The sequence below is a fragment of the Amphiprion ocellaris genome, chromosome 10 (genome assembly GCF_022539595.1).
Source record: "Amphiprion ocellaris isolate individual 3 ecotype Okinawa chromosome 10, ASM2253959v1, whole genome shotgun sequence".
Taxonomy (NCBI): Eukaryota; Metazoa; Chordata; class Actinopteri; family Pomacentridae; genus Amphiprion; species Amphiprion ocellaris.
Genome location: NC_072775.1, coordinates 13,287,320 through 13,305,446, shown reverse-complemented (window position 1 = coordinate 13,305,446; position 18,127 = coordinate 13,287,320). Strand labels below are relative to the sequence as shown.

The following is an 18,127-nucleotide window of genomic DNA, read 5'->3' as shown; positions in this document are numbered from 1 at the left end:
ACTGCAGGATGTGAGCAGAGCAGAGACAGGAAAAGTATGAAAACAAATTATAAGTACAAGTAGTAAAATATCTACACTATGTAGAGCCACCTTTTTTCAGTAGTATTGGTAACGGCTGGGAACATGTTGAATGCAGATTTTTACAACTATTGTAAAATAAATAAGGAGCAATTGTTTGTTTTTCAGTGATTTGTGAAATTCTAAATGTGTCATACTGCAAAAAAAGAGTAATTCTCTCTTCTTCAGAATTTCGCTGTTTACATAAAGTTGCAGCACTATATTGCAATAAAAAATTAGCTCACAGCGAGTAAAAATGCCTAAAAACTACTCTCGATCCAGAGGGTTAATGAAGAAAAAGTTTCACTCATTAAAGTTTTGACTTAGTCAGACAGATGCAAATAAGAAAATAAATATTTATGTACATTTAAGGCTCCTGAAGGATAAAAAATATCTACACCTTGGTCCTTCCAAATCACATCATGGCATGATGAAGACTAGTTTTTTATCAGACTTGGCAATGACAAAAACTGAATCCATAACTCTGTCGGATGAGCTTTACAAACTCATCTACAACAGGATGAGAGAATCTATATAGAGGATTATATCATTATTACTCATGTTGTTAAAATGATAAATGTGCAGTACACACATCTAGGCACACAGTGGCAGTATCATTGTTTTCTGATTTATAGAAGCACACACACTTGAGCTATAAAAACTGCTATAAAGAGGCATGATACACCAACTCACTGCGCTCATATAAACTAACTTTGCAGAGCTACATTGAGCTCTGCTCATTAAACTGCAGACTTGTGCGTTCATCCCAGCCACGAGCCGAGTAAAGGGAGCGTGCATGTCTGCATTTAAATGTTCAGAGGATTCAATGTAATTCCCTTGTGAAACTAGGGAACTCTAAATATGGCTGACTGAACAGATAACCATATGGGGCATGACCGTCTGCCAAATGCAGCCTACATGACAACACACTCAGAGCACACGCAGCTGATATCAACTCTCAGACAGTACAGACAGCATCTGTCCTTTTTGTAATTTGACAGTGTCAGTGTAGTAGCATTTCATTAAAGCGGGATTTAAAGGTATAATCTCTAGAGCCACGCAGATGCTGGATGTTTGAGCAATACCACTATCAATAATAAGTTTAAATTTTCTTTCAAACGCATGCGTAACATTTCATTCAATCTGTATCGTTCACATGGGAATACAGACAATGTAGTTATAAAGATCCCTAAATTGCTGTTTAAAAAAAAATTATCAAGATATGTGATGAATGGAAAATAAAGTTGTCAGTGCTCTCTGCTGGATTACAGTAGTACTGATTGTGTGGCAAAAAAAAATATCAGCTTACTGTATATGTCCCTCTGATTCTAATAAAATCAAAAGAGACAGCACGGCGAATGGGCTGATGGTGACAAATTCTCGCTCGGTGGAGAGAAACAAATATCAGTCTAATAATTCTCATTAAAAGGTGTGGTTCAGCAAAAAGGGAATGGTTTCATGCCCGCAGCCCCAACATCACTCTATCTATAACACAACACATCAATACTATAACTGTCCAAAACAATAGCAGAAGAAATACTCAGATCACACAAATACCACCCTGTGAAAATACTCCACTACAAGCAAAAGAATTATCAGAAAGAAAAATGCTTGAAGTATCAAAAATGAAAGCACTTATAATTATTCTGACAGGGAAATGTCCTCTGATGTAGATGCTTCAAGTTGAGCCGATTTTAACTATTTTATATACTGCTGGATAGACGAATCTACAGCAATACATCACTAAAAGATCACCATATATTTGTAGCATCACCGCATATCTCTAAAAAGTCAGCTTTTCATGAGCTCAGAAAAAGCCTTGTTTTCAGCTTTGTGACAAAGTATTTTCCAGCAAGTAGAAGAAGCAGGAGAATGTTCTCATCTCATAAAAAGCGCAAAAATGTTCAGTTTATTGTCAGAATTCGAAATACAAAGGTTTTCACAAATAAACAAGGGTGTGAAAATTTGTAACTTGAAAAGCAACTAGAGCAGTTTGAGATAAATGTAGGGGAGCAAAAAATACTCTAGTGCAGGAGACATATAAAGTTGTACAAGATGGAAAGTGTGCATGAGTACGTAGTCTTGACGATCTCTGCCTAAATTGTAATATGTGTGATGTTGAGGAGACTAGAGCAGAAACTTCAGTTGAAGTCAAGGTGACCTGCTGCTGGTGAAAGAAATGTGAGTTGAGGGTTATGTCAGCACACACAGATCCCTGTATTTCTCATCTTACCAACCATCAATCAGAAATACTGCTGAGTTAAATAGAAGGGACTTGCTGTTATTCCACAGCACTCATCATACCTGTGGTTTACTGTTTTCTCTACCTGTACAGCTCCATTCACTCCCAGAGTAATTCATGTTTCTACTGCTCCTCACATCTCAGGTTAAATCCCTCAGCTTCATTCTTTGCCTCCATCCACTCTGCCTCACTCACTTTCTTGCATCTTCTCCCTCTCTAAATTTACTTTGCCACCCACCCCAACATCACTCCCTCAATTTTCATCTCTACTTCAATTCACTTTCACTCCCCTCCCCTCCCTCTCCTGGTTAGCCTCATTCAGAAGAAGCTTTTGTGATTGGCTAGTATTTATATCAACTAGGTCCCAGTGCCACCTGGGACAATGGTCTCCAGTCAGATCCAGGTCACACCGAGCAGAACCATTTCACGGCTCTGCACGGATCAGTCCAGTCCAGCGGAGTCCAGTCCGGTTCGGTCCACCTGCCACACAAGGCAGCCTCACAGACAGACATAGGTACTGCACCCACTCACCAACAGGCAGGTAGGCAGACACACATACATCAGCAGGTGCTGCATCACTGCTATCACTTGCCTTACACACACACACACACACACACACACACACACAGACACGCAGGTAGGTGGTGGGAGATCTGGCTGACTGCACTAACCTGCATCATGCACACAGGTGAATATTCAGCCCAGGAGAGGATCTGCTAGAGTGATACTGGTTTCCATAGCAGACAACAACGCTGGCAGTGATGCTGGGAAACAGGTAAAGGTAAGTGAATGCACCAGTCATCTGCATGCTTGGTAGAAGTTAACTGGGTTTTATGGTCAATATGTGAAGCAAACATGTAAATTAGTGGCCACTTTAGAGAGAGGAAGCAACAAAAGCAGTGTGTGTTATTGGAGATAGCATCATTAGCACAACTCAATGGTAATGTACCACAACAGTGACAGGCTCAAGTGGGCAAAATGTTAAAGCTTCCTACTGGACATAAACACATTACAGGGCACATGCTACTATTGGCTCGTTAGATACAGGCTGCCTTGCCCCCGGGGATGGGACCCACTCACCGTCGCTGCTTCACGGTTACTGGAGTAGTTTACACAGGATTACTGGGGGATAATCCATTTACAGTATTTAGAGACATGAGTCGCCATCTGTCTGTATTTATCTCAGCGAGGGAGCCGCAGGTACCGACCGACTGCAACCCGACAACACTTGTACGGTAAGAAGAAACTGACATTGTGAGGAAAACGGCCACCGTTAAAATGTGCTCGGTAAATATTCCGGTAAACTGACCGTTGAAGTCGGCGACCTTTAAACTGCGCGCGCACTCAGGCCAGGATGGCTATTTGCTGCCTTCAAGCGCTGCCGTAAACTCTAGTACTGACGCTCAGCTCTGGTTTTTTTCCGCCAGTTTTTTTTTATCCGCCAGTTTTAGTCACAGTGAGTCAAGTGTAATATCATGAAAAAAGTGAGTGCTGTTGCAGTGTTATCTGAGATATTCCTGGCTAACGTTATGAGAAGCTGTGAAAGGAAAGCTTAAGGTTCGTTTGCTAATTAACTTAGCTAGTTGCGTAAACAACAACAGGGCGCCTTTAAGCCAGCTCCAGGTAGTGATTTGACTCATAATACCAAAAATATTACAACAGAATAAACTTATTCAGATATACAATGTGTCAGCTTAACAAATTATGACTATTATAAGTAGTGTAAGTGAAAGTAATGTAAATTTTAAAAATCGCATATTTACCACGCTGTGTCGTCCACCCTCCCGCTTTCCGACCACACGTGAACGCGCACGTAGCCATTGTGAAGACGTGACTGCCGGTTAATTGTTAACTTAATTGAGGATACCTGTGTCAAGTAGCTGTGGAAAAGACCATCTGAGTGAGTATACCTTAAAATGTTGGTTTTAACTCTCGCATCGAGCTGCAAATCAGAAACGGGCAGTTTGTCTCGGTTGTAACCCGAGTTTTGAGGAGTTTGAGGGGTGAATCTGAATTGATTGTAATTGGGGAAAGAGGGTGCACACTGGCCTGTATTTGACTGACCTGCAAGAGCATGCTATGTCACCTTAACTATTGCTTTGAACCCACCTTTTCTCAATCTTTCAGGAGATATTTTGCTGTGGTGATGGTGATTTGAAGACTATATATCTGAAAACCACCTGATGACAATGAGGTTTCCACATCAAGTCCTGCCAACTGTTGACATCAGTCCAATGCAGTAAACTCTTTAAACACCAGCTTTGTTATCAAGCATTTCTTGCCTTATTGCAACTATTCCACTGTACCAGCAAACCCTCCCAACATTATCTACCTGCCCAGGTGCTTTCCTTACCTGAGAAAAGCTTCTCCCTCAGCTTCACTACAGTCTTTTTTTTCTCACTTCCGAAAGCTTTCATTCCCAAATGATGCGGGCAGACAGCAAAGGCCGAAGTGCCTCCCCTCACCGGATAACTTACAAATCTGATTTCCATGCTATCAAATGCTCATTTGACACTGGGACCAGTCTCCAACCAGCGACCAAAGCTGCTGCTGCTGCCGCCAAACGCTCTGCTGCGCATTCAGACACTCTACCGTCCAGCCTGTCGGATCCCACAATGTCACACACCGCCACCAGCACCACAGGCAGCAGAGGTCGGATCCCCGGCACCAGAGGAACCAAGATCAGAGATAACATTTTCCTTCAAATGGACAGCCAGCAGTTGAGGCAAGATAGTGGTCCAATGCTGAGCTCTGGCTCCACACCTCTGTTTTCTCCCCAAAATCTTAATCTACAGCTACAAACTTCACCTTTCTCTGTATCCAGACGTTCCGCCACGAGTTCATCTTCTGTTGTGAGCACCACAAACATCATGTCTACCCCAGAATCATCTCTGCCTGATAAACCATCCAGAGGTGAGGAAATAACAGATATCGACAGAGCTGCTCTGGCTCAGAAGTTCTCTGTAGCCCGGAGGTTGTTCGAGGCCAAGATGAAGGAGGGTGGAGAAGGTGGAGGAGAGGTTTCAAAACCTGTGACTGGCAGGGAAAGCAAGGGGATGGCAGATGGGAAAGGCGAAGTCAACCAGGTGGAAAATGAGCAGGAGGCAAGTGGGGCAAGGAAACACACAGAGAAGGATGGCTTGGATAAAGACAAATCCATAAACCACATCATAAATATTTCATCGCTGAAGCCTCCTGCACCGGTGTCACTGACAAGGCACCTTAAATCTCCTGTATCAGATGGCCCTGGTGAAGCAACCAACAAATCTCCCACCTATCTTGGCAAACACGATGAAACTACAGTATCACAAACAGAGGAAGCGAGGGCCGAAAGCGTTGCTCTGGACCCCAGCTTGACCCCCGAGGAGACACTGAGGGCAGAACTAGTGGACATAAAGAATGAGTCATCGGAAAGTGATGAGAATGAAGAAGAGAAGCAGTGGAAATATAGCAAAAACTGGCTTAAGGGTGAGGAGGAAATAAACAAAGCTGCAAGAGAAGGTGAAGAGGCCTTACTGGATGATGTTTTTGAGGAGCACAGTATGGAAACAACACCAAGGTCTCATATGCTGGAAAACGGAGAGGACAGACCAATCACTTCCTCGGAGGAACACCAGAAGGAGCTACCAGTGCAGTGGGGAAGAGTCACTGAGGATGGTGGAGAAGGCAGAAGAGACAAGTATCAGCAGGTGAATGAACAATGGGAGGGTGAAAGGGAGGAGCAGAATAAAGAGTGCATTGCACAGTCTGCGAAGAAGTCAACAGAAGAAAGTGAAAACAGGGCAAAAAAGACAGATGCAGAAGTGGATGAAAGTGGAAAAGAAAGGGTCATCATGAAAGAGGAGGCCAAGGAAGTTGAGATGAAGAGGAAAGGTGAAGGTGGAGAAGAGGAATGTACAGAGAAGAATAAAGGATCAACATCTGATCCTGTCGCTGAGGAGGTCAAGCCTGTGATGTGCACAGGAGAAAGTGATAGAAAAGTTGATGTGGAAGGGGAACAAACAGGAGCTGCATCAATCTGTGGGATTGAGAACAAGGCTTTTGTGTATGATCAGGAGTCTCAGTCTCATCCGGAGCTTTCAGCATCACCAAGACCCGACTCTGAAAACTCTCTGCATCCCCAAAATGAGCTCTTATTGGAATATGAGGAAATTCCTGGTGTGCCTGAACTGTCCGATCAGGAGAATCAGGATGCGTCACAAGCTGCAAAGAGGAAGGTCAGGTTCTCCTCGGCACCGATCAAGGTAGGAAAATCTTTGTGAAAAGTAGCACAGACTAGTTCTTTCAGCTGTTCTCTTTATTGACAGCTCCAGGGTTTCTTGTCTATGAAGTCATGCATTTGCTAAACCTCTTTCTTGTAGATTTGTGTGACTGTCAGTTCCAGCTGCTGGTTGAATCCTTGTAAGAGAAGTGTTAGCCCAAAGCCATGTTTCTAATCCATTAGGGGAGGAGGAGAGGCAAGATCCCACATGCCTTATTCTGTCAGCACCCGGCTCAGAGCTGACTTTATAGAAATGCACTGAAAAAGTCCTGTGGATGTTTCTGGTATTAATATGGATCAATTCATAACAAACTGTTTTTTTGGTGGGAGTCAGTGTACTGTCACAAACTGTCACATGGAAGCTGTATGTGTGCTTTGAGATTTTTAGCAATCTTCTAAATGTGCTTCCAAGGTTTGCTCAAGTCTTTGCACTTCCTGATTGTCTTGCTCCGTGACTCTCACTCACTCACTGACAGATTGGCCTACATAAACAGTGACGACTTGTGTCAATAACTGCAGATGGTTGTCTTTAGAGCCTCTTCATGATGAGCAAATGTGCCAGACATGAGTGCATAAAGCAGTACTTTCATTTTTGGGGCCATCGCAGGTTTAAACTGCATATTAAATGGTGTGTTTCAGGTGTACAGCACATATTCTAACGCAGACTATGACAGGCGCAATGAGGATATTGACCCGGTGTCGGCCTCGGCTGAGTTTGAGCTGGAGAAGAGAGTGGACAGGATGGATGTTTTTCCAGTGGAGATAGAAAAGGGTTTGTGTCTGTTTTGTTTCTGATGTAATTATGTCTGTTTAGTCTCTACATTCCAGACTCTAATGTCTAAAGCCAGAAAACAATATGATTATGCAGCCAGTCAAATCCAATATTGGGGTCGTTTTAAAAAAATAACCAATACATTACACATTGTCTCATTTATTTAGTAGTTCATTACTTTACTCGTTTATTCCCTGCAGAAAGAACATCCTAACATTATGTTCACATAATTTAACAGCATCACTTCAGATGCTTTCACATAGGTTTCTGTTAACAGTATAATATTAAACCTCACAAATACCCGCTGATTAATTCAAATCCACATTCTAATAATTAAGACAAACAAGATCTTTGTTTTTTTTTCTGTTTAAGAAAGTATTACCACAACAGCGAAGGTGGAGAAAAGCAGTCCAATGAGCATTTTACAGAAAAAATGTTGCAGTTAAAGCAAGGCTCATTAGCTTATCTAAGAGAATCAACGTGGTATTAGCAGTCTGCTATACAGCCTCAAAACTAAAGTAGTCACTGTAACTGATCAGCAACTGCAATGTGATTACAGATAAACATAAATGTCTTACATTTATGGGTAGCAGAGAAATGTAATCTGATTAATGCACAACCCCCAACACTGGTCATGTCTAGTGGCATTAGCAGCAAACATGGCTAATATCAGCATATATTTCTAATGCCTTGACTACTTCTTTTCTTACTTACTAGGAGATGATGGATTGGGCATAAGCATCATAGGAATGGGTGTCGGTGCTGACCAGGGACTGGAAAAACTGGGAATCTTCGTCAAGACGGTCACTGAAGGAGGAGCAACACAGAAGGATGGAAGGTAAAACTCTACAAGAGTCTCTTACTTACTGGAAATGACAGAAACACACTATTCTTGTTTATCTGCATATGTTTATATGTGCTAGGATTCAGGTGAATGACCAGATAGTGGAGGTGGATGGAGTGAGTTTGGTTGGAGTGTCCCAGCTGTTTGCTGCCACAGTCCTCAAGAATACATCGGGCCTCGTCAAGTAAGTTATTAGAGAACAGTGTGATGTTGGCGTACCTAGTTTTAGTGTCTTTTAAGAGTGCAACATTTTCTTTGCCTCTGTTAGATACTGAATCTTGTAACATTGAGCAGTTTCTTGTAATATTCCCTCCCACTACTTATATCTGGTGGATTGCTGCTAGTTTGGGTGACTAGCTAAGCATATAGTCTTTATCATTTTATGTGGAAACTGGGCTTCACAGTGCAGTTTTGGTATTTTGGACAGTTTGAAAAAGGTGCAGATGATTAATGACAGACTTTTCTAAGACTTCTAAAAGTTTGTCACAGAATTGAAGTTATTTAAAGATGAAACATTCACAGTGTGGTTAAATACAATTTTTCTTCCCAGGACCATATGAGTAAATTTGCATATTTTAACCGATCAGCTCTTAATATAGTGACACTTTAAAGCAGCGGTGGAAGATGTATTCACATCCTTTATTTAGCTACAAGTACAACACCGAAATGTAAAAAATACTCCATTCAAATCATACTTGAGTTAAAATACATAAATATTAGCAGAAAAATAAAGTTAAATCATTAAAGCAAAAGTACTGGTTTGGTCCCTGTGACTTATATATTATTATATATGACACTATTATTTTATTAATAGTGAGGCATGAGTGTGTCTGCAGTATGTAGCTGCTGTTGTTGTTGCTGCTGCATTTGGAGCTAGTTAAATATAGTTTTCTGCACAGGGAGATAAATCTTAGGGCTCTCAGATGATTAATGGGAGATTAACAAGAAACCAAACTATGTCATGATACACAATCTGTTTTCAGTCTCTGGACTTTTTCTCAGTGCTTTGATTTTTCTTTTAAATTTAATTTAAATGTATAGAATCATTAGAATTCTTATAGAGATGTGAGAAATTTAAAGGTAACTCACTATGTGGTGGCACTGTTAAAAACACATCTAAAATGTGGCACTGATTACACACTGTTGTGTGTCAGACATCAGAAGCCAAGTATTTGGAAACTACCAGCTAAATGTGTTGTGTTGTAAATTGTGTAAAATCTTCATCCTGTAAGTGACTAACGCTGTCTGGCCAAGTACAGATGTGGAAAGTACAATATTTCCTTTTGAAATGTAGGAAGTGGTGTAAAATAATACATAAAATGGTGCTTAAGTAAAGTACTTGAGTAAATCTACTTAGTTCCTTCCCACCACCGCTTTCGAGAATGCTTTAGGACCTCAGGTTGTAGATTTTGGACGCCTTTAGGCAAACCTTCTAATGTCAGAAATGACCACATTGGCACATTAACGTCAACATTCTCTCCACATGAGCTCTGCTTTTGTCTTCCACAATAGATTCTCTGATATAAACTGTTCAACAGCAACACTTTGGAATGGGATGCTTTTTACTTGGCAAAATTTTGGATAGCACAGTGTCTCTATAAGCACTGACATTTAAAAAGCATTAAAATCGGTCTGTGCTTGCAACTCTATTAATGTGCAGTGACAATATACCACAGAAACATGGTTTTAACAGAGGACTTTTTGACAGGCAACATGGCAGGAAAAAACCACAGGTGTAAATGATAAGATAATTTTGATTACTTCTTTATTGTTGGGAATGTTGGCTTACTGCCATGACTTATCATATCATTATCAATGTTGTTTTTAACAGCTGTACTTTACATTTTGACAAACTGAAGTGTTTGCTGTAAAAAGGTTGTTCCACAACATGGTCTGCAGTATTAGATGTATTATGGTAGTTAATGGATCTCAGTGCTCTGCTGCAGGTTTCTGATCGGTCGAGAGAAGGAGGGGGTGGAAAGTGAGGTGGCTCGACTCATCAATGAAAGCCTGGAAATGGATAAAACAAAAACCAAAAAGGTGAGTTTTTGTAAGGAACACTGGAGGTTGAATCATTGCAACAATTTCTTGTAATTTTTTGTGTTGTTTTCTTATGTATGTATGTAAAGAGACAAAGAGGAGGCAGCAGGGAGGAGGACAATGATAGTAGCATGTCAGAAAAGTGCTCAGTGATTGAGGAGGAAGAAGAGGAGGAGGGGGATGAAGAGGAGGATGTGTCTGTTCTTCCCAGTCTGGACAACTACCAGCTCTGCCTCAAGTACCAGCAGGTACGTTGCCTGATTAGTTATAATCTGACAAAACACCATCGCATCAAAATATGATCAGTGACATCATAAACAAAAACAGTAGTTTTTAAAGACAAAGCATTCAACACATTTTCATTTGTAAAAGAAAAAAAGGCTGTGTCTTTTATTACTGATTGTAATATACCCATTCATGTATTTGCTTTTCTACCCTTAACTGTCTTTACAGCTTCAGTCAAAACTACAAAGCAGAACAACCCAACTTCACCATGCCAGAGAAAAGGTTGGTCACTTGGCTCCAATAGAGATGTCGCTCAGACACACAGACCGATAACTCTACTCATTTTAATACACTACCTTTGTATCCAAATTTGGAGCAGTCTGACCCATTTAACAGTGTATGAGGCTCGGTGTGGAGTTATTAGGACACGGGCCGCGTTCCAACACTTCTCCATTTCAGCCCTGCTTTTCTGCTTTTGCCTTGAAGTAATCACCACTGTGACATAACTGGGTTGGCGACAGCCTTTCAGAAGAAAATCTGGCTTTTCTTCTATCCAACTGTGTTAAATCTGTGAATACTTCATTTGTTGTTTCAAAACTCTTGAAGTAGGAAGACGGAAGAATGATACAGTTTCTCCAAATGTAAAGAACACTTCTTGACATAACAACATGAAGGCCTTATTTTTTCCCTGAAAGCTCTTGCTTTCCTCCTGCGCATATGACGTTTATCACAAGACTTTTGCTGCATGTCTCCTAGTTAAAGGAATGGGAGGAGCAGCAGGCCTTTTGGGAGAGCCAGAGGGCTGAACTGGAGCAAAGAGTGGAGGATGGAGAGGAGAAAGCTGACAAACTAGAGAAGTATGCTGCTATTGACTAAATGCTTTAGCTGTAGTAGTGCCATCTTAAAGAGTATGTTTTAGAAGTGTATTTTGCCAGGCAGACTTGAGGCTTTTGTTTTTTCTTTTGCTGCTGTCACATTTTTTCTTAATGTGGGCTTGTTTTTCACCGCTATCTAAAGTCCTGCACCTCTATGGAAACAGCACACTTACAGCAAGAGGCATACAAAACTCAAAATTGTCTTTTGTGCATTATTTCAATGAAATTAGAATAAATAACAACAAAATAAGAAGAAATTATTTATTTTTACAAAAGTTGAGGTAATCTGGAACTGACTTATTCAAACATTTTTCCAAGTATCCAAAAGTGTGACCAATAGTGGAAAAAAGGGTAACTCTAGTTAGGTAGTCTATTACTAATATTTTTAATTGGTTTCCATGCTAGTCTCCTATCTGCTCTGTGTAAACACAGCCTGCAGTTCATCCAAAATAATCCCAGAATTTTTTTCACGTGATTGTACGTTGTAGCTGATTCACTAATGGCTTCAAAGTTGCGCCTAGGAGCCTAGGAGATTTATGTATTTTTTTAAAATACAGAATCTGGTTAGTGCAAACAGCTTATTTTTAAGTGACTTTTCAAATGAGACATGTAGAATAACACGATTTTGATGAAATATTATGATTTTAAGCTTAGATTTGGTCAATATAGCAAAAAGAACACAACACTTATGATCAGAAAGTTGAAAATGTAGTGATTCTTATAATTTCTCGCTCAGATTAAGAAAACATGCCTTTCAAATTTGCCACTGGGTTTTGGGATTTAGATACTTAAAGGCTGTAAATAAGTTAATGAATGTAACAAACATGACAATGTTGGTTGAGAAGGTTACAATGACACTTACTCTATTAATCAGGTATTGGCAGGAGGCCCAGACACTGTGCAGAGTTGTGAGCCAGCGACTGGCTGATGCCCAGAGCCAGTCAGAGAGCCTGGAGATCAAATACAGCAAGGCCAAGAGACTGATCAGAGAATACCAGAGCAGGTATTTATGGAATCCAGTTGACTCTCTGACACTGTGGCAAAAAATACTGGAAGTGTATTTTGTCATCTCGTAAAATTATGCAAGTCTTTCAACATACATACATTTGGAATCAAAATGTTCAAATGCTGTTTTCAGAGAGGAGGAGAGGGAGAAAAGAGAAGCGGATTTAAGGCAAGAAATAGAGGAGAGAGATAAGCAGCACAGAAACACTGTTGAAAGGCTGCAAATCCAGGTGAGAGGAGACTTCTCAATCCTGTATGGATTTACTTCAGTCATTGAACCTGCCACCTCTCTGTAGTCATTGTTTCACACTGTTTGTCACAGATGGCACAGCAAGACAGAAAAGAGGCTGTAACTGAGAGAAAGAATCACTCTGTGGACCCTTCAGTCACAGGTAAGCGTCTGTATTCATGTAACAGTGGAGTGTACCGCTTATGTGACTGTTTCTCTTTCACTTTGTGTTGCTGCTGGCTAGAAATGTTTCTGAAGTCAAAGGATTTCAAAGCTTTTTGTGTTGTTCAAATAATGTATTCTCAGTGAGGGGGAAAAAATTGGATTTTTAAAACCTTTTGAATGAAAATGTGCTTTTTAACTGTGTCTCATGCCCAGACTGGTATATTCCAGTCCCTGATACAGGACGTCTAGACTCCAGCGCTCACATAGCCAGAGCTCAGCTCGCCCAGAAATCCAAACGCCACCCTCCTTCCCGCGACAAACTCAGAGAGAGCTTCAGAAAGCAGGTGAGAGAGAGAGCTGACAACTGTAGCAGCACTGATAATGAATTTTCTGTTTCCACCTGACACGAATGTCCTCTGTTGCTGCAGGATGAAGCAGTCCAGAAACCACAGGAGAGCCTCTCGCTGTCTGCTCCCACAGCGGCACAAGGCAGCAGAAGTGACCTGTCCAGTATGACCTCATTTCCAGCCTTTAGCCCTCAACCTCCCACCAGCTCCGTCTTCACCCCTCCCATCTACATCAATGACACCGTCACTCCCTCGCCGTGCAAATCCTCAGCATCCAGAAAATCCAAAAGGAAATTTCCTGACTTCAGGTACAGACCCTCTGCCTCTTTCTTTGACTTATATTTCAGATTTTAAGTCATGTCAAATTTGTGACAGCCATGGTAATGTATGGAACGTCCTTCAGACACAGTAGATTTCGGGTTATCTGCCACAGTAAATGGTGTAGTGCCGCACCTGGCGAAATGCTTTTTTCTGCTACTTTTCATGACTGTTGTGCGTTTCTTTTTTTAGTGGCCTTCGCAAGTCTCTCAATAAAAGGAGAAGTGAAAAACGCAGCAGAAGATCTTTGAACAACAGGTGTGATGATGTCACTCACACACAAAAGCAAAACTAAAATTGGGTTAATGGGTTAGTAAAATGGGTTACCATGTAATACAAAAAAAGACTGAGTTGTCATTTAATAGAGCAATGCATCAATGCTGCTATAAAGTGTATTCCAAACTGCTGTGTAGTTGTTTGGGTGCTTTCCATTTACCTGCATTTAATATGCAAGTGCAATTTATGCCAAAAAAACTGAAAGGACATGGAAAAACATTGGAAATGGAAAAGTGTTACACTGGAGTTAGTTTATTGGGAGATACAGTCGAGATTCTTTAAAACAGTAGCCTAAAATGCTTATGTGCCTTTTTCTATGGGGAAAATGTCATGCTGCTGCTCCTTCCACTCAGTGAAAAGACTGAAATCAAAAAGAGGAGGGGAGCTGAAATAATTTAATAATCTTTATTTATAGAGCACAAAATCTACATTACAAAATGCTTCACAAGGATGGCTAGCAAAATGAAACACCAGACCATGAAACTAATAATATAGGAAGAGATTTGAAAAAGTAAAACATTAGAAATTATGTAAAATCAGTAAAGGCTCTCTGATTAAAGTATGTTTTAAGAAGAGACTCATAGGCAGTCGCTGACTCTGTGGAAGAACATCTCCTTTTAGAGTCCAGACAGGTGTTCTTGTTGCAAGTCACTAAACATTTATCTCTAAAACACTTGATTAAAAATACCCCATGATAAAGCTAGGGTCGACAGATCAGATAAATGATGAATTAAAGACCAGCGTAATGTCGTCATATCATCTAAAACACATTTGCATAAAGGAAGTTGATGGAAGCACACTAATTTTCTTTTTGCTGTACTTACTGAAAGTTTGCATCACATTTTAAATATCCCATGTTGTGCCCCGTTTTCAGAAATTAATGACGGTCTCGCATGTCACAAGAATTTGTCTTTCAGTTTTCATCTCAAAATATGGTTGATTTTACCAAGACTGTCTAACACCTGGTTTTAACCTTGTTCTAAATGGGCTGTTTCAGCCTCTGTAGCTTTAAATGCAGCAGAATGTCCCTCAGCTTTACAATTTCCACAGATCTCTGGCATGTGGACATTAGCTGCACAGCCTGGTAACACTAAAGATTTTCCTAACGGCAATCCACTGGATCTGTAGTTCCTCAGATGCTGGCAGTGCATGAAGACTCTTGTGTTCACTCTTGCAGCCAACAGCAGAACACGTTGTGTGCTTTTTAACAGAAGCAGCTCTAGAAATGCAAATAAACCTGGTGGACTGTGAGGTAGCCACTCATTCTGAATGGTTCACTGGAAGCAGCGAGCAGTGAGGGAACAGAATTGCACAAAATTTGAGCTAGAAATCTATTGGATGCTCAGTCAGTCTGATTGGCTTATAAGCTGAGAGGCTGTATACTTGTGTGAGGGGCTTGAGGAGTGATTCACAGCTTTTATTTTACACCTCCAAGTTTATAACGATCACAAAACACACTAAAAGATGTCACCATGTGGGACCTTTAATGGTAATAATTCCTGTCTTTCACCAGGGGTTCATGTGGTGACCTGGTGGATGAGCCCACCAAGATTTCTCCATCAGGTTCAGTCACCTCCATGCCTTCTTGCCTGCCCTTCCCCTGGTTCGGAGAGCGAGGGAGAGAAAAGGAAGAGGAGGTCACCAGGGAGAGGCTTCGTTCCGTGTCCAGCAGCAGTTTGCCGTATCTGACCACTACAGGCAGAAGAGATCATGTAAGAAAGTTCTGACGGTGTTTATATCTGACATCACACAGGTTCGCATGCACTGAAAGTAACAAGACTATAAATAAGGCGCACAACCGTCTCAGCACGGCACCTGCCTCCTCTCAGGTTTCTGATCTAGATGTCTCATACATAATGGAAATCCACTTTAAAATAAACACTCTTGCATGGGTAAGCTTGCAGCAGATGTGAAGCATGTAGGCAGCCAAGGATTGTTTCTGTTGGTTCCAGAGTATTGGTTCTCCAGCGGACAGCTCCAGCATGGTGGGTCATGTCTCTGATCACTCCCTCTCTGGACACTCTCACACTTTCACCTTTTCCTCCACTGAGGTGAGTCTGTCCTTTTCTTCCTTTTCTTTTCTCTCCTCCTTCATTCCTCATGAAGCACTCCTTGTCTAGTCAGTTTTCCCAAATGTACAGTTTCCTCTCGTTTCTTTCCTTCACTTCTCCTGTTACTCTCTCTCGTGTCCTCTCAGACTTTGGACGATGACCCAGTTCCCACCAATAACAACAATCAGTGGCAAAGTCGGCCTGTCTTGGAGTGGAACAACCAGCAGGTGATTCTGTGGTTAATCGCTATGAACATGGATCAATACACGTCTGAGTTTGCTGCCAGAGGTGTGGATGGGACACAGCTGCTCAGCATGGACAGCGAGAAGCTCAAGGTGAGCAGAAGAGATGCTGAGGAAAACCAGATATTTTTATTAAGTATTGTAGCCAACGTTAGGCAAATTTTTGTATTTTTTAAAATTCATTTTTCTACTTTTATTTAACCATACTAGAAAATAGTGTTCAGATCTGCATATTTTAAAAGTTGTTTAGTTGGATTGTTTTCCTAATTCATTCATAATTTCAAAACTACAGTAAATAGTTGTTCAGGACACTGGACTGAATGTGTGTTCTCCATATATATACATACTCCACATAATCAGTAGTTTTATAACTCCTAAACACTGGATTTCTGTTTCTGTTGCAGGTTCATTAGCCTTATTGTGGACAGAATCCATGAATCCTCTGTTTACAGTCTCATTTCTCTGTTGTCAGGCGCTGGGCGTGTGCAGTCAAAGTGACCGGTCTGCTCTCAAAAAGAAGCTGAAGGAGATGAGAAAAAGAGAGGAGAAGGAACACAGGAAAGAAGAGAAGAGGCTCAAAGAGAATTCAGTTTTAGACAAGGTAGAGGAGGAGAAGGCGAGGATGATGAGGGAGGAGAAGTCTGTAAAAGAGTCCCAACGCAGCAGCAAAACAGTAAGAACTGAGTCGCTTTTATAAGGGAAAGGACGGAGGTGCAGTCAGAGATACACCACCAGCATGAGGGTGTGTTTGCAGTCTCGCATATGCGGAAATACACGAGCCGCTGCACGCATCCTCTGTTGTTTTGTAGATATCATTTAAGAACTCTTAATTGATCCTCAAACCAGAGAAGTGGTTGATTCCAGCACCAAAGTTGAAACTCACAGCAATTTTATCGCTCTTGTATATTTCAGTTGATGTGTGTGTGAGAATTAACTCTTACAGTGATGATTTTTTTTAAATCACGAACCGTAAATTATCCTTAGAATGATTTTAATATTTAACAGTGTGCTGATTTAAGCACTCTAGCATTTGCTGCAAATGCTTTTTTATGTATTAATAAATAACGCTTTCAACTTCCTTCCTGTTGCCTGAAAGTCATTCAGAGAAAGACAAGACACACATTATCACGGTGACCTAATAGCAGTTAGGGTGCATACCCCATGGAAGCAAATCACCTAGACAGCATGCCTCTTGTGCAGTTCCTCTTTCCCCACATTTCTGAATTCTCCATGGCAGAAAAGCTTTAAATTGCCCCAAAAAATGAGAAAACTTTTCTTGGACACTGCATCACAGAGCAGTAATATCATAATGCACGTTCAAGTAGACATTTACATCAAACATTGTCAGGCCCAAAAAAAGTGCCTAAATTTATAGAGAATAGTTTAGTTATTTTTAGATTTTTGCATTGCTTAATCTTTGACTCTTAATGAAGAGCTTGCTACAAGGGAATCTTTGGATTCGTTGTGTTTCTATGATCTTCTTGATCTTACCATGTGAAGCACCTTCAGATGACTGTGTAGCGGCCCCTTGGATTCACTCAGCAAGACGCAGTTTCAAACGGGTGTTGATTTATTCACACTCTCGACAAGCACCGTGTACCATAAGCACCGTGAAAACTACAGAATTAAACAGAATACAAAATGCTTCACCATAGTATCACAAACAATTCACATATAAATCATGTTCACATCCAATACAAATAAACGCAACTCATCTGATAATAATGCATATTTAACATTTTCATACCTCATTCCGCCGTTCCAAGGGCGCTAATTTAAGTGTTAGCCATCAGCTAGCATGCTCTCCAGCTCGATATACACACACACGTCGCTGTTCAGAGCTACGAATACAGGATAATGAGGTAAATCACAATGTAAACCTTTCCTTAATACAATTCAAACAGATAAATGTGATGTATAACTACTGTTTTTAGACAGCTTTTACCGTTTCTCCGACGATGCGTGAGCACAACGTTGTTTAGACAAAGATACAGGAAGTTCGGCGTCACAAAAACCGCAGAAGAAGAAGAAACGCGCGCTTAACAAAATAAAAGCGGAACAGACCACAAGGTGGCACTGCAGGACTACAATGTCTTCTTAATACATAAACAATATTGTGCAGGAGAATAAAAATAATTTATCAGACATTTACAGACTGGTCTCGTGAATTGGCGCTAC

At 40.9% G+C, this 18,127-nt stretch overlaps 1 protein-coding gene across 5 annotated transcripts; it reads left to right on the top strand.

Annotated features, from left to right (window-relative positions):
• Positions 1-276: 276 nt before the first annotated feature.
• LOC111576805 (neurabin-1-like) lies at positions 277-17,027 on the top strand. 5 transcript variants are annotated; one of them, XM_023282698.3, is made up of 20 exons: positions 337-2,840; positions 2,988-3,080; positions 4,427-6,543; positions 7,200-7,332; positions 8,050-8,170; positions 8,256-8,360; positions 10,123-10,216; positions 10,306-10,464; positions 10,670-10,723; positions 11,198-11,298; positions 12,191-12,319; positions 12,455-12,551; positions 12,644-12,713; positions 12,929-13,059; positions 13,144-13,370; positions 13,573-13,638; positions 15,170-15,368; positions 15,609-15,707; positions 15,854-16,042; positions 16,422-17,027. In XM_023282698.3, exons 3-20 carry the CDS (start codon positions 4,723-4,725, stop codon positions 16,644-16,646), a joined length of 4,020 nt encoding a protein of 1,339 aa, XP_023138466.2. In that variant the 5' UTR covers positions 337-2,840; positions 2,988-3,080; positions 4,427-4,722; the 3' UTR covers positions 16,647-17,027. The 5 variants fall into 5 exon arrangements, with proteins under 5 accessions (XP_054870660.1, XP_054870661.1, XP_023138466.2 ...); XM_055014685.1 differs by having other exon boundaries at positions 277-3,080; positions 12,944-13,059; XM_023282700.3 differs by lacking the exons at positions 337-2,840; positions 2,988-3,080 and adding an exon at positions 3,112-3,534.
• Positions 17,028-18,127: the final 1,100 nt, after the last annotated feature.